The sequence below is a fragment of the Podarcis muralis genome, chromosome 10 (assembly GCF_964188315.1).
Source record: "Podarcis muralis chromosome 10, rPodMur119.hap1.1, whole genome shotgun sequence".
Classification (NCBI taxonomy): Eukaryota; Metazoa; Chordata; class Lepidosauria; order Squamata; family Lacertidae; genus Podarcis; species Podarcis muralis.
The window spans coordinates 33681982-33699342 of record NC_135664.1 but is presented as its reverse complement, the minus strand read 5'-3'; the positions used below and the strand labels follow the sequence as shown (position 1 = coordinate 33699342).

Here is a 17361-nt window from a genome sequence, read left to right as displayed (position 1 = left end):
TCGCCTCCCTACCCCAGCTTCAGGGAATTGTATATACCTATCTACCATGATAAAGATAATGTAATTTAGCAGTCACTGTATGAATTTTATAATACTTATTGAGACATAAATAAAAGCTTAAGGTTGTTAGCATGACAATGATGCAATACTTGAACCAGCCACATTAAAAAAAAAAAGTTTCCCAAACATAATATGAGATAGCAGGACAAAAGAATTTAAGTGTGGGAGAGAAACTGAATTGCATCCAACAAGAGAACAAAAGGAACAGCACAATGTAAGTCATAACTGATAATTAGTGTACATAAGAGATCAAAGGCCTGAATGTTAACAGAACCTCTTTGTTCTGGTATAGGCATTCATATGGTTCACAGATTAAGAGACCTGTATGAATAACACTTAATAAGGTCATTCCATTCTCTAAATCATATCCCTGGCAAAATGCTTTAGCATTTCTAAAATATGTTTTATTAGGCAGAGGAATAGGAAAGGGTTATATATGCTGTCTGAATTTCTTTCTATATTTTATGCCTATGAAAGCGAAAGTAGAATCTTCTCCACTTTAAATTAAAATTAAAACCCAGGAATTTTCTGCCTGTAATGTTCAGCGCAGAAAACGACTGAAACAGTGGGGACTGCCTATGTCAGGCATGGGCAAACTCGGCCCTCCAGATGTTTTGGGACTACAACTCCCATCATCACTGACCACTGGTCCTGTTGGCTTGGGATGATGGGAGTTGTAGTCCCAAAACATCTGGAGGGCCGAGTTTGCCTATGCCTGACCTATGTGATTCTAAGATTCCTTATTTGCAACAGCAACATTTAGCTTTCTTCCTCCATCCTCATAGCTATTTAAAAACTCATTGATGCTCATAATATTGCTTAAAAATGGGTGTGGTTATTTAATATATTTATATATTATTTTTCTTCTAAAACATAAGGCAGATATTAACATCCCAAGCCATTTTGGTGAAGTGGGCCACTATTAGAACTAAGACATGCCAGGTTCATCCCAGGACTATGGACACTCTTTAACATTCTGGGCGACTCACAGCAGTTTACTATTATACAAATATTTACAAAATATAGCTCCCTATAATTTTTTAGAGCAGAAAAAGCAAAAAGGGAAGAGTGGTGTATATAAACTATAACATCTCAGGTTGAAATGATTTCCATCTCTGTTGTTCATCCAATGTTTTTGTAAGCTGCACCTTCTGCCATCTAAGGCTCACATTCCTTTCCCAAACTCATTCATCCCAATCTAGAACAAGAACGAGTCTTGCGGCATTATGGCACGAGGTTTCATACCGTGAAACATCCTGGAAATGGTAACTAATTAACACATAGGAGTGTGATAAATCTATAACCTCGATTCATGCCCACAAGTATTAAAACTTAATTTCCCTAACAAATTCTGATTCATTATGGTTCTTTTTCCTCCTACTGAAATTCTTCTGTTTAAGGATGACCACTTTAAAGTCAAGTACAGAGAGTCCTCCCAAGCTGAAATGTTCTTTTACTTGTTTCTAAATATTGCCATTTCTGGTGCCAAATTTGTGTTCATTGATGCTTTTGTGTTAGGACTGGCATCTGGGTTTGTTACAGGGTCTTGACTCTGTGTCTTGGGGGTCTTTTATTTACTATTCCAAGATACACTAAAGAAAACCCATTCTAAAAGTATCTCAAAGATGCTCCAGTGTCCACATGAAGCTGTCCATCACATCACACCTGAGTTTCCCCATTCATTCCAAAGGAGAGGGCAACACTGTGCGCATGTTGCTTCCATTGCACTGGACCTCTCCCCACACGTTTAAATGTCTTTTTTAATTTCCCCACCCTCCTTTGGCGATTCTATACAGTGGTATCTTGGGTTACATACACTTCAGGTTACAGATGCTTCAGGTTGCAGACTCTGCTAACCCAGAAATAGTACCTCGGGTTAAGAACTTTGCTTCAGGATGTGAACAGAAATTGTGCTCTGGCGGTACGGCGGCAGTGGGAGGCCCCATTAGCTAAAGTGGTGCTTCAGGTTAAGAACAGTTTCAGGTTAAGAACAGACCTCCAGAATGAATTAAGTTCTTAAACCGAGGTACCACTGTACTATAATCCATGTTCTCAAAAAGACATGGTTTGGCTTACTGGATCATGTGGACAAGGTGACTGACCTTAAAAACTGTAAGCTAGCAACTGTTTTTGCTCTAAGCTTGCTTATATGTTTCTTGTCATATTCAGCTGCAAATGAATTTCATCTCTGGTTCAACACAGAAAGCTTTCTTTCAAGGACTGCAACAGAAAAATAACACTAGAGGCTTATTTCAGTGCATGATTGCTGGAAGATGTCAAATTCCATGTGGTATTAATTAAAAGCTTCGTTTTTAGATTATTTGAAGCCCTTAACCAAGGAGAGAGAGATGAAAGTATTTTTGAAAGGAAAGTGAGAAAATGAAGTCATGTTTCTCTCCATGCTGAGACAGCATGATATGTATGCTGGTCTAGAAGGATCAAGCAGACTGCAGCTCCAATATAATATGCAAAAATAATAATGAAATAAACCAAGACTGTCGATGTCTTAACTCTACTTCCAGAACTTTTAATACTTCCTTCCTGATCTGTCTTGCGAGTTTCAGAAAGTATCAGAACATTTTACTGAAGAAGATAAATGTTTTAGCAGGCAATTTAAGTCAAAGATATGCACAAGTCTAATCACAGCCGCTTTCTTCTTTATTTTAATCCTGCCCATGGAGGAAATCAGCAATTGAGACCATTCATCAGGATCTTGAGCTGTGCACTTTGAGATACTCTGAGTATTTAGTTTAATGAACTTTAGTTTAATGATTTTCCATTAATATTTATTTTTATGCTTAAACAAGCCTGCTTAAGCACAGGTTTTATAAAAGGAAAATGATATGCAGATATTTCAGTATTAAGCTAGTTTCCGTTTCCAGAAGAAATGACAGAATCATCTAGACCATGGCGTACTATACTGTGATGGATCACTGTGGATCACTTAAGGAAAGATGAAGGATAGTTGCATGACTACTGGAGCTCTGCGCTTAATCTTTGATTAAAAGTTTGGCTTTGCTAGCAACTTTATTGGATGAGTCAAGGCAGAGTATATCAACGATGGCAGTCACACTGAATTCTCCTTCTTCCATGCAGTGTTTTCAGAAGGCAGCTGCTCTGTCTCTCTCATATTTGTCTCCCTTTAAGAAAAAATATTATGCTCATAGTTCCTGCAGATATGTGATAGAGGTGTTTGATTAAAACACATATCTCCAGAAACTATGAGCATTACTCTCTCTTTTTTTCTTTTAAAGGAAGACAGATATGGAAAAAGACAGAGTAGCTTTCTCCAACAGGGAAAGAGAAAAATTCAGTGTGACTGCCATCACTGATGTACTCTGCCTTGACTCATCCAATAAAGTTATCAGCAAAGCCAAACTTTTATAAAGTGAATGAAAGGGAGAAGGCCATTCAGCCCTGTGAAATGCTTTCTCAGCGCTGAGTGAGGTAGTGACTGCTAAAGCATTTGACACTTTGTATTTTATGGATGAAAAGGAAAATCACTCACCAGCAATTGCTTTTGTCATAGTCTCTCCCCCGCCAACGCCCCCGCCCCCGTTCTACTAATATAGACATTCAAGGACAGAGAGTGTGTCAACTCCACCTACTCAAAAGGAGGAACCATTAGAAGCTGTTGACAATTTCTGGATACGCATATAGCTCAATCCATATTCTGTATTATCAAAATTTGGTTTTTTTAAGAAAAACATGATCGAAAGAATGAGGATACTTCATATATGATTTCTCAGACTTTAGAACAAAGAGGTCCCATTATCTATTGTTAGAAACCGTGGCTTGAATTTTGAACTGCCATGTATCAAAGCAGTTTCCTGAAATGTTACACATATCCCATAAAAACTGATATGTGGGATCATAACAAATAATTTCTTCCTACTCTCCAACAAAGGAGATGCTACTTTAGAAGATCAACCGTCTGTGGTTAAGGAAAATATACACCTACAGCTGCAAGTTCTGGAGGGCAAAGAATTGCAAACGTTGGAATACTGGTTAAACCACAAGAAGAGAAATGTTACCACAGGACTGTGCGTTCTGTTCACACATCACTTCCACACAGCTGAATCATTCGGGTTAATATTGATAATAGTTCTCTTCCATGAAAACATTAACAGAAATCATCTAGCAGTGCCTGAAATATCTCAATCGATATCTGAGGATACCCTTCATCCTTCATAATAATAATGATGATGATAATGGGGATATTTTAAAGGAAATCACAGTAACAGATAGAGAGATCTGGATGCAGTTTTCTACATCTAGAAATATGTTAGAAAATGTTTTGCAAGGAAAGTGATACTGTGAAACAGCAGGCTGCCAAATGGAAATGTATGAAACCTAAAACAAAATTAGCTTCTGTGAGAAAGGAGCTGAAAGGAACTGAAAGTTCAGTTTCAACTGAACTGCTGAAAATAAGAACCAAGGTAGAAGGAAGCATATAAGACCTGAGGGCAGAAGATGAATGACAATACAATAAACCTGAAGACAAAGGTGTGTAAATCAATAGAATATTTCACAAATAGGAGGCAATGAGAGATGTTGCTTTCGGGTGGCCAGGTGAAAAGGGGACCAGGGCTCCTGCATCTTTAATAGTTGTGCAGAAAAGAGAATTTCAACAGAAGTAACTTGTCACACACAAGTTCTGCACAACTGTTACAGGTACAGGATCTCTGGTCACCCTATGAGGATCTGTGACTTCAGCTTTGCTTGTATCTGAAAGATGATAGGCTTCAGAGCTAGGGAACTCTTATCCACTAAGACCTGGAAACTGAGTTGAACAAGTCTTAAAATAGGGAATTCACTTTTTTCCCCAGCCAAAATTTGCTGGGTTACATTGTATTCCTTCATCCTCCTGAGTTTGCATGCTTTGCTGTGAAAGGCTGTGGTTGGTTTATTTGTTTATTTTCTGCTATTAAATAAAATATTCTTACTGGACATTGTCTGCCTATGGCTGTGCAAGTGCTGATTGGATTGAAACATTTGCTGAAGGCCTGAAGCATATGTATTGGGAGAGGTTTTTGGGCTTTTCAGCCCAAACGTTTTAAATCTTGAGATTTTATTTCCGCCATTTTATTTTATTGGATCATTTTGATTGTCCTTTTCTGAAACTTTTTTTTAAAACAATATCCTTTTTGAGGTGCAATCTCCAACTTCAGAATTATTCTGTTCACCACAAAGTATCTAACATTTAATGTCGCCGTCTTCTTGGGCCATCAGAATACAAATTTCAATTATACCTAATCATAATAATTTTATCTATTAATGTTATATTTATTTCTATTTTCAGTGACAATTTCTTGTTTACTTGTCAAGTATATAATTCTGCCTCATGCCCATTTTAATTAAATACCACATATTCTCATTTTCATTAGCACACCTTGCTCAACCCATCTGGACACTGAACAAGTTTTCTCTTTCACCTGCATTGGCCTGTTAGATTAGAGCTCAAGATGAGGGGAACATAATTTACTTAGCAATGAATATCACAAAATCATTCAATAGCCATTTTCAAATATGCTTACTTTGCAAGACAACTTCTAAGGCAAAATTATTCTGTTTTTGTTAAAGTGATTATGAGAACAAATGACTCTGGTACAGCAAAGATAAAATCCAGAATATGACCAACGTAATCTATGACATTTTACTATGGTAAAATCAACAAGAGCTGCTAGATTCCATTGCATTTATAATTAGAATGACTTTATTGTAATTCAAGATGTGTTTTTGAAAGGAAAATCTTTAAGAATAATAAATATTATAATGAGTGCTTAGGTGAATCAAAAAAATTTACATTTGAAAAACAGATGTGTCAGCTTTGATAAAGGGTTACTTTGCATTTTTCATAGTGAATTTTTAAACTAAAAAAATAAAAGGATAAATCTGTCAAAAAATAATAAATCACATTTTAACAAAAATATTAAGATGTAATACCTGTGCACAAATATTCTTACAAGAACAGTACAAATAATGTTTTCCCAAGGGAAGTACTACAAAAAAAATCTTATTACCATATGACAAATGTTATATATTAAATAAACTCAAATCACCTGTGACATAAGCCAAATTTGTTAGTCTTTAAGGTGACACAAATATATTTTTTCCAAACACTGCTGCTATTCTGGAAATAGAATCACTTGGCACTCTTGAGAACCACAATGCTTTAAGGAGCCCATTTATATTATTATGGGAAGTTAAATGTAATAGTGTTAAGAATCACATAAAATGTTGCTCTGTAATTACCATTTATGCTCTTGAATGCAAAGGCAACAGTTACTTAACTTAGCATGGACCCTTAGAAGGTGACCCAGAAACTACAACTAATCCAGAATGCGGCAGCTAGACTGGTGACTGAGAGCAGCCACCGAGACCACATAACACCAGTCCTGAAAGACCTTCATTGACTCTCAGTACGTTTCTGAGCACAATTCAAAGTGTTAGTGCTGACCTTTAAAGCCCTAAACAGTCTCGGTCCGGTATACCTGAAGGAGTGTCTCCACCCCCATCATTCTGCCCGGACACTGAGGTCCAGCACTGAGGGCCTTTTGGCAGTTCCCTCACTGCAAGAAGCCAAGTTACAGGGAACCAGGCAGAGGGCCTTCTTGGTAGTGGCACCCGCCCTGTGGAACACCATCCCACCAGATGTCAAAGAGAAAAACAACTACCAGACTTTTAGAAGACAGCTGAAGGTAGCCTTGTTTAGGGAAGCTTTTAATGTTTAATAGACTATTGTATTTTAATCTTTTGTTGGAAGCCGCCCAGAGTGGGCGGGGTATAAATAATAAATTATTATTATTATTATTATTATTATTATTATTATTATTATTATTACAAATGGTTTCACATTACAAGAAAGGAGAGCCTGACTAAACATCAGGAAGAACTTTCTGACAATAATAGCAATGATAGTAATAATAATTATGATTTGTACCCTGCTCATCTCACTGGGTTGCCCCAAGAGTTGTTCAAGAGTGGAAGAGACTCCCATGAAGGGTGATGGAGTTTTTTAAGCAGAGCTTGGGTGGCCATCTGTCATGCATGATCTACCTGAGATCCCTGCATTGCAGGGGGCTGGACTAGATGACCCTCAGGGCTACTTCCAGCTCTACAAAACTGTGATGCTACGATGCAGCTGATGACTAACTTGACCTTATTTCTTTTGTAGAGAACGGAATATTGCACTACTGGAACCCTGTCAACTGATTTCACACCTACTGACTTTGCTTTAGTGAATATCTGATGGTTGCACATACCATTTGGCTTCTTCTCTCCAGCGCTCCGGCAGCATGCTGCAAATATATGAAGACGTCTCATACTTAACTCAGAAGGCTGGAATATTGAGCCCACTGTCAAGTGTTGCGACTTACAGTGAGTCTACAAGACCTCCGGAAAACGTATTTGCTGGCCTCACTACTTAAGATCCTTTGAACTAGAGATACAAAGGATTGAACACAAGAAGAGTCTGCTAGGACAACCAAGGGTCCATCTACTCCAGCATCCTGTCCTCACAGTGGCTGAACAACAAGTAGGATCTGAGCAGAAGAGCGCTCTCTCCTGCTGTGGCTTCCAGCCACAGAGAAACAGAAGCATTGCAGCCTCCAACTGAGCAGTAGGCAGGGCGGAGCCATCCTGGCTAGTAGCCATTGATAGCTTCCTTCTCCATGATTTGTCTAATCCTTTTTTAAAAAGCCATCCAAGTATAGATAGCCACGACTGCCTCTAGTGAGAACTTGTTCCATCGTTTAACTATGTGTTGCATGAATAAGGACTTGCTTTCCTCCATCATTCACCTTCATGGGATGTCCACTTGATTGGACTTGGAACCTTCTGTATGCAAATGTATGTTCTACCATTATGCTAGCTTCCTTTTCATGAGCAAAACAAGAAGAAAACAAAGTAACTTGTGAAGTACAGAAAAAAAGGACCAGCTTACCAGATTCCAGCCTGGATACAGGTAGTCAGTTCCAACAAATTCAAAATAGTGAGCAAAGCCTTCTTTTAGCCACACATCTTCCCACCATACTGGAGTCACAAGGTCACCAAACCACTAAAAGAAATGAACAAAACTATGGTTTTAAAATATCACTTGTTCACATTCTATTTATGCAAGAAGTAAAGTTCCGAAGGTAGTTGATGAAAAGTTACTGCATTTCTCAGAGGTGACTTCTTATACCTTTTCCTTAATTGTTTCAAAAGATTTTAATAAGGGATTCCTATAGGTTTCACCTATAAGCAGAAAAAGGTGGCTTGTAAGATAACGGCATCCTTGACATTTGCTACTAAGCCTCCTTTAAGGTTTCAATAAGTACTACACCAGAAACTCAGAAACAGAATTAAACATTTGCTTTAAAAAATATGGGGAGAGCTAACAATGAACTGTATACAATGAATTTGTGCTGCAACAAGAAAAGGCACTTAAATCTTGCAATACTGGAAAGAAATGAAAAGGCTACGTCATGCTTTGCAAGGTGGTCTTTGGCCCCAGAAAGTAGGGCAGAGAAAATTTGCTTTTTTCTTCCAGCATGGTTCCTGACTTTCACTAAGTATAACAGAAGGTCAGAAATATCTTGACTACCCAAGTATCAAAAGAACCTCTTGAATTTTCAGAATAGTAAACCATCTATGCTTGTTTCAAGGGCTTGCAAATGTAGTCCAATTAACAGGGGCTCCCAGGTGATTTATTATTTAATGTAATTACTTATGTGTAATTAAAATTGCTCCACCTCCACTAACTGGAGAGTGGGCTATTTAATCTCCAGCCACTGAAAAGTTCCTGGTGTGATCACTTCTAAGCTATCCCTTCTCTCTATCATAAGCCTTGCTATACTGTTTCCTTGGAATTGCTTCGGACTGCTGTCTCTGTGACTCCAAACAGCTTTTATAGGCATGATAGCTACCAAGTAAGAAGTTCTGAAATATCAAAAATGAAACAATTGAAGGAGAAGGTGAAGCACACCAAAATATAAACACACACACACACATCTCCACCTTGTTTTGTTTTTGAAAAACTTCCCCTACTCTTTCTAATGATTCCAGTGGAAAGGAATTTACCATGACTAGTGAAAATTAGGTCTGTTTTGGGAGGGTGCCGGGAGAACAAGGGGGCTTAGGAGCCTGTAACATGTTGACAAAGCACCCTGTTTCTGGCCTCACAACAGGCAGAGAGCCATTGGAAAAACAAAAGCAGAAGAGGCATCTACCATAACAGCAGGTAGGCCTTCAGAATTGAACATCTTTCTTCCCCTACTGTGTAGGAGGCCTGCAACTTCTTATGGTCCCTCAGCAACCCTCCGAAGGGCAACAGGATTGCTTCTAATTTTTATTTTTATTTTTTTAAGATTCAGATATGTATTTCGCATTTGCAACAGCTCTGACTTTCTCATGATAACCGTATGCTACTATCACCACTGATCATTTAAACTGCCTCTAATGGAAACGACTCCCAACGAAGTGAACCCATAAAATATTGCTGAACCTTTTATCTCATTGTAGTTAGCTTCAAGCAAAACATGTCGAAGGAGCTGAAGATCAACGTCAAATGAGAACAGTGCTTAGTGCTCTCATCCTATAATTAGTTAGGGATGCATTTCATTGCCAAACAATGGTAGAGTGGTCATATTCAAATCTTTGAAACAAGCAAACCATATTTTTAAAACTCAAGTTTGTTGTTCTCTCACGTTTTCGGGTTGTGAGCAAATTATTCACTTGTAAACCTAGTTACAAATGTTTAGCAACATTAAAATCATATGACAGCCAGTGTAGTGTAATGGTTAGAGCGTCAGGTGACTAAGGATGGATAGCTGTCCCAGCATTTAATACAAGAAGGTAAGCCACTGCAATTTTTTATTGTTTGATTATCATTTCTATTTTACCATATGCAACATAGCAAATCTAAGTGTTCATGATTAATTAGATGGTTTATTTAAAAATATTGATTTCAATATGAGTCCTTAAAAATGCATAGGTAGCATGTTTTTTTTCTTTAAAAAGAGACACTTCTCGCACACTTACAATTGGGAGGGAATGTCTCTTTTGAGTTATTGTACACCATGAAATACATCTGCATCATCTAAAAATAAATGATGCCCATTCCGAGGAACTATTCATTCATATGCAAATCTATGCACTTTTAATCAATTAACAGATTAAATCCACATGATTAACCAAATCAGAGTCCTAGTTAGAATATATTTTGCAAGTAATCAGTCCGGAGCCCTATAACAGTACACCTTAGAAATTCCGTAAGACTATCAAATTGAAACAGAAGGATACTTCATGATCTCATGTCACAAAATCATATAATCAGTGCTCTATGCACAAATTGTTGATGGTGTTAAATAAGTTGGGTTGGATCCAAACCAAGAGATCCTTCTGCCCGTAGAAGGCTTTTGATCCAATGGACTGGTCCCTGCTTTCCATATCCCTCCACAATGTTCTAGAGAAGCCTGCAAGACGACCATTTTCACCAATTCCCTGCTTTCCATATCCCTCCACAATGTTCTAGAGAAGCCTGCAGAACACATTTCAAAATATATGAGGAACTGCAGGGAAAAATCAGCAAAAGTTGACTCCCTCCATCTCACTTGACACCAGTGAGAAGGAAGTTTGGATCCAGGCCATTCTAAATTAATCAAAGGGGAAAAAATACTATTATTAGATGAATAGCTATGCTGAATATATAACCAACTCTTCTGGAAATGTTTTCAACTAGCAAAAGACTCCTTATATTTCACAGGTGCCTACTTCACAGATGTTCAATCTCAGTTTTTAATAAGAGTACTAAATTTGAAACACATGACCTAATGGAAACAAAATTGTAAGAATAGGAAACAGTGTGATGCATTTTGAACAAAATATATTCTACCAATTTAGCATTTGTAGTTAAGAAACAGTGAACGGCTTCTAGAGCTTTTATTTGAATATTCTCACTTTTTAGTTTGAATGGATCTTATCAAGTGATGCTTTCTGAAGGAAGATATTAACTAAAACGGATGAGGGGATAATCCACTTATTACAGTTAATCAGAGGTGAGGAAAACTCTGTCAGTTCATTACATTCATACAGAAGAGATTTCCCCTTGGCTGTCTTGTTACTAAGAAATATATGCTGCACTTCTGATAGATCCGTAATAATTAAAAATTAGCAGGTATATAAGTATTGACTAACCAGAGATGAGAAGCACTTCTGGTAGATCAAATATTGTATCAATAATAGCAGGCCTTTTATCAGTGACCACCATAAAGTACACTAGTCTCTAGATTATTTAGCTCTCCACCAAATCACATCTCCATGTGAGAGGGTATCTACCACTGCATACTAAGTACAACATCTAACCAGTTCCTATGGCATTCCCTGCTCATGATCTGCAATTAATTCAATATTTTTTTCAAATCATACTACATTATTCAATTTCCTCTGTGAGTTTGAGATATTATTTGTATGCTACAATGGCTGGTTATTTCTGGTACGAGATAGGCAATGGATGCGATTTTGGGCTTTGAGAAAGGTCTTAAGTGGGATATCTCTCCCTGACAAGACTCAGAGCCTTAAATGCAGAATATTGAGGTATCACATTTCCTCTCCAGCACAATAGCCTTGCTTTCCGATTTCTTTCTAGTGACAACCAGAGATGAGTTACTCTCTCCTCTTGGCTTACATCACATTGGTTAAAAAAAAAAGCCAGGCTATTTCTCTACCCACAAATGAAATACTCATTTTCCAAAGCCAAACTGACTCAAGTCAGCCTGATCTCCAACTCTCCCTTTCCCATTAAATAAGACTTACTTGGCTAGGTCCGCATAGTGGTAGCATCTCACCTCCCTTGCCTGGTGTGCTGGTAATGAACTGGGAAGAAATGCCCTAATGGTATTACAGCAGCCCTTGGGGAAACTACATTCCCTCACAGGGTTGGCACAACTCCATTCCAGCCTTTATTCCTGTGCTATTTAAGTGCTATTGTGGGAAAATGTTGGACATTTCCTGTATTTGTGAAAGGGTTGTTTGTAAGGTGAATGAATTACATTTAGAATCAAATATTACCTTTGTTTCAAGAGGTAAAAATTAAGTTTCTGTTCCCTCTACACTATGTCTAACTTCTGCACTCATCTTATGTTACTAAAATGTCATATTTAGATTAAAGAAAGACGATACAGAGGGAAGAATGTGAAATCAATGTAAAGGGTTAACTGTAATATTTTTCAGTATATTTAAGAATCACAATAAACATAGAAGTATAATATTCATTGTTCATATACAGAGAACCATTGCAGAAACATAAAGAAAAAACCACTTCCCAAGTTTATGTAAGTGAGTAAGAGTGACTATGAAATTTATTTCAGTCACTGCAAGTTTTGACAAGAACATGGAACTCGGCTTGAAACAGTTATGGTGCTATAATTAATCACTTCCTGAGAACACCACTATGCTTAACTATATAAAGACAAAAGTCTATTACAAATCACACCAAAGGGAAGGAAATTTTACAGTATTGATCAGGTTCCCATTTCTTGAATGTTGGTGAACTTCTTATGCTTATCATTATAGTGTTTATTATACTTAATGTTTGTCTGTTTATCATAGTAATGTCCATAATTGATGTGTTTTCCTTCTGTGTAACTGAGTTTTCCTGAGAGAACAGTCAACATGGAAAATGCTTTGACTTAAACAACGACAACAACAGTTTTAAGTAGCATGCTCACAAGTGATAAGGTTTATCTCCTACCTGATGGCATAGCTCATGCACAATGACCATAGTGACATCAAGTAAGTATGATATGGAAGAAATGCTTGGATCCAGAAGTATCCTCTGCTCCACAAAAACACTTAGTCCCCAGTTTTCCATAGCAGCATACGGATGCTTAGGCACAGCTAATAAATCTAGAAACAGAATGAAATGTACTTTTACTGCACTTGTAGGATCTATTATGATCTAAAATTCCTGGTAAATAAAAGAAGCATAAACCATATTTAGAATTATTTTTCCAAACAACTCTGCACAAATAAAAACATTAATTTATGTTTCTTTGCAATAACACACTAGTAACACTAATAATTATTTGTTAGCAGAGACGCTTCTCTTCTAGTATCATTTCTTCTGTTGTCTCAACATGCTGTAACATACTTTGAATGGGATTTGGTATCACTCACTGTTTGTGGTAGCAAAACAATAACAATAAAAAACAAACTGTAAAATAATGGGAAATCCCTATTCATCAGGTTGGAGCTGTAATATAATGGCTTGAGACACTGTCTTAAACCAGGACCCGCAAATTCCAATTCTACAGAACGTTACTCCTCCACTCACATGTGCGATTAACACACACTCACACTCTTGAAATTAATGGAACTAGCCTCTGAGTAGATATGTGCAGCATTACTCAGTTACTCTTCACAGCTAACATTATCAATACTGTATTAAAGATAATTTTAAACATTTGTCCTCATGCCAAAAATTGTCATTTTTTAAAATGTGATTTTTAATAGAAACCTTTGGAGCAAATGTTTTATAGGTAGGACAAACTCAGATCAACACATGCAAAAATATTAATATTCAAAACATTAATTTTTGAAATAGCAGCAAAGAGAGAAAACAAAAGTCATAAATTAAATCCTGCACACAGTCATACGTAAAATGAAAGGAAATTGCTACTTTTAAGGTGAGAAGCAAAACTAATGGCATTTGGCCCAGCCACCATTAGAATATTGGACTTGAAGCTCATGTCTCAATGGGTATCCTTGAGACAGTCTCCTATTTCTCAGCCTAAAGTAACCTACAGTACCTTACGCTAATTATAGGCAGTTATTGTTATTAGTACAATTCCTATACTGCCCTTTACCCGAGGATTACGGGGTGGGTAGGTTACATAATAAAACAGAAAAATACATACCATATTAAAAAATGAAAACATCAATCAGTTTAGGATAACACTTCATTCATCTGATGAAATGGACTCTAGTCCACAAGAGCTTGCGTCATTAATAGTTGTTCTAGTCTTTGAGACGGAATGGGGAGCCTCAGCTCACAAGCCAATCTTGGCCTATCAAGGGATGCAATCTGGCTCACACCCACCTCTCAATCATCCAACATTACTATTGATGTCAGCTGATGGGCTTGACTGCATTCTGTGTTAAATCCTACTCAGTGGGTTGTCCCACCCACCTGTCAAAGTTGGCCTTCCAAAAGTGGTACTTACTAGTACCACTATCTCTTATGGTTTACTCTGTAACACTGTAGGGATATTGCATATTGAAATTTGTGTTGTGGCATTGTTATGGCCCACTTTAGCCGGAAAAAATCTTCTCTTCTAGAGCAGCAAGCAAGACAACTTCATGATTTCTGAATCTGGCTTGTTTCCATCAGGTGTCAAGAGTGGTAAAGACAAGTCTGCAAAGGAACAACTCTAAGAGTTTATTGTTTCTTGGCAACGGTGTATTGTGTGCAGTGCCTTTTAAATTAGGAACTCTGGAATGGAGGTTATCCCTGCCAAAGGTGGGCTTGAAGTTAGTGTCACTCAGCAGTGACTTCAAGCCCTAATTCAACTGGCTAAATTCCAAGAATTTACAGTCAGGCACTCTGGAGTGCAGCTGATCCAAGCAGGTTTAAAGTTACCACCAATCAGCTGATTGACAATAACTTCAAGCCTTGCTTGGATAGGCTGACATCTTCCTTTGCAGTTCAGCTTGAGTGCGGAGACAGGGAATCACTCTGCTGGGAGGAAAGTTTCCCCACTCCAGTCATAGCCAAGACCAACCACAATTTCTGTTTGCATTACAACAACTTACTTAATTGGAAACTGAAGCAATTTTTATTTTTGTCTCCTTGAATTATTTTCATTCCATTTTGTTCAATCTGCGAAATCAGTCAAAATACTGATTTCCTTATACAGTGGTACCTCGGGTTACAGACGCTTCAGGTTACAGACTCCGCTAACCCAGAAATAGTACCTCGGGTTAAGAACTTTGCTTCAGGATGAGAACAGAAATTGTGCTCCGGCGGCACGGCAGCAGCGGGAGGCCCCATTAGCTAAAGTGGTACTTCAGGTTAAGAACAGTTTCAGGTTAAGAACGGACCTCCAGAATGAATTAAGTTCTTAACCACTGTATTAGTGGGTAGTGTGGTCCTATCACTTTATTCATAAAAGGCAGTATATCCAACTAAGTTATACTCCAGGGTACGTAGGCTATATGCATCCACTGATTTCATATAACTAACAATGGATATCACTGAAGGTCTTTATAACACCTGGAGCATCTGCTGGCCCTGAGAAAAGGCTCTAGTGTAGTACTGTCTGCTTGTCATATTCACCCTGTGCCAAAGCAAATGGAGTAACTACTTCGTTTTTGGCAGCTGCATAAATGGGTTTTAGAATTTCATTTTCCCCCAGTAAAATAATATCATGCAGATATGATTCAATGATTTGTGTAGCAAAATCTGTATGTAAGGTCCTGGTATCTTTTGTTTCCAAACATTTAATTAAAGCATCATAATTATTCGAGTTGTGCAACAGTATATGATTAGAACCCATTATTCTTAACCAATATAATCATGATGCAAAACAGAAACTATCAGTATAACACTAGCCATTTAAAAGTGGTTTGAAGAACAACCTGTTTTTTAATTTCACATTTGTCTTTGGGCTCACATCTAAGTTTCTTTTCGTTGCTATCTAATTTAAAAGTGGTGGTTCCTTTTCAATTTGCTTAGTCAATTACATAAAGCCCTTGGGCACCCCTACCTTGAAATTATCAAGTATGCATAACAGAAAAGCTTGCAAGACATCTACCTGCAGCAGGTGTGCCCTACATTTGCAACTTCTCTGCATGTGTCCCCATGACTATTGCTTACACAGCTGTTGTTTATCTACCTTTTCCCTTTCCCTGGGCATGCTAGAAAATACCGGTACTAACTTATACTGAATTTACTCCTGGACTAGCTTCTATATTATCATCAGTTCCTGGTCAAAATGTAGTCCCAGTTTATTTATACACACTAAATTCTATCCTATTCTTTCTCTAGGCAAAACCTTTCTTTGTAGCTGCAATGAATTCCAGGAGGCTCTATTCCCTTGCAGACTGTCATATAGCTATTAATTTCTGTGTGGGCAAACATAACTAATTGACCCATAGCGCAGAGCCATATGCAGGCCTAGCTCAACCAAATGCTAAGTAAACTACCGAACAGGAGTCCCTGCTGTTGTGCAATTATCTTTGAATTTTCCTATTTAGAAAGTGTCCAGTCCAATTCCTTGCACTGGGATTCTTTAAAATACTCTCCAGCTTTTCTTAGAATATCATGGCTGCTCCCTACTCACAAGATAGCAGCAAACTATTTTGATGCAGAGATGCACAGAAATAATTCCAGAACATGTAAAAAAGCTCAGTGTTTAACTTCAGGCTGTATAGCCTGATGTGGCTGTAGAAACTAGTATGGGAGAGACTTGTTTTGCTGCAGATGAAGGTATTTCTTCTTTCTCTCCTCCTCTCAGGGGTCATTCCTCCTCTGGCCACTGCTGTGGGTACACCACCTGACTGACTGTGGTGACCACACGTCTTTAGACATGGGCAACTTACACCCGCCAGGAATGACGCCTCAACGCCATCTACACGTGCTGCATCAGGAAGATTTTGGGTATCTCATGGCAGGACAGAGTCTCAAACAAAGATATGTTATCCCAAGCCCACATTCCCAGCATATTCACACTTCTGTCTCATGTTTAATGCTGACCAATTAAATACAAAGGATGTGAAAATGACTCTAACACTGAAAAAAATGTATTTTAATTATAGTGTTTTATAAAGACAGCTTTTCGATAAATAGTGTGGGATCTAAATGTAATTGTTTCATACAGCACTGTAGCCATATCTGATGATTCAGAAGAAGGGTAGGACAGCCATAAACTCAGTATCTGATATAAGGATATGATCTCAATGCTCTTATTGAAGCGTATACTATTCATAAAGCTATACTTATAAAGAAGCAATGAAACATGTTGTCACACCAACTGCTTTGAATACAAAGTATAATTTATAACAATGCACAGATAAAATAAGGAGAATTTTGTGACTTGTAACACTCATATTCCCCACTTACATGTGAAAAATTAACCCATAATATTTAACAAATAAATGTATTGCTACAAATGGATCTAGCCGCAACTCCAAACACATTAAGTAATGTTCACTAAATAGATACACAGTTATGCATGATGTGAGGCAATATGTTGTCATTTTGTATAAAAGTTGCTGTGGGACCTAGATGTTGCAAAAGCGGTATAAATTTTAAAACTAAAA

At 37.6% G+C, this 17361-nt stretch overlaps 1 protein-coding gene across 2 annotated transcripts in view; it reads right to left on the bottom strand.

Annotated features, from left to right (window-relative positions):
- The window catches only part of TRHDE (thyrotropin releasing hormone degrading enzyme), a 201250-nt gene that overhangs the window by 97028 nt on the left and 86861 nt on the right, over nt 1-17361 (bottom strand). For both annotated transcript variants that reach the window (XM_028745676.2, XM_028745677.2), the window contains exons 4-5: nt 12794-12948; nt 8006-8119 (exon numbers count right to left, since the gene is read on the bottom strand). In XM_028745676.2, coding sequence (XP_028601509.2) covers nt 8006-8119; nt 12794-12948 — 269 coding nt within the window. The remainder of the gene's footprint in view (nt 1-8005; nt 8120-12793; nt 12949-17361) is intronic.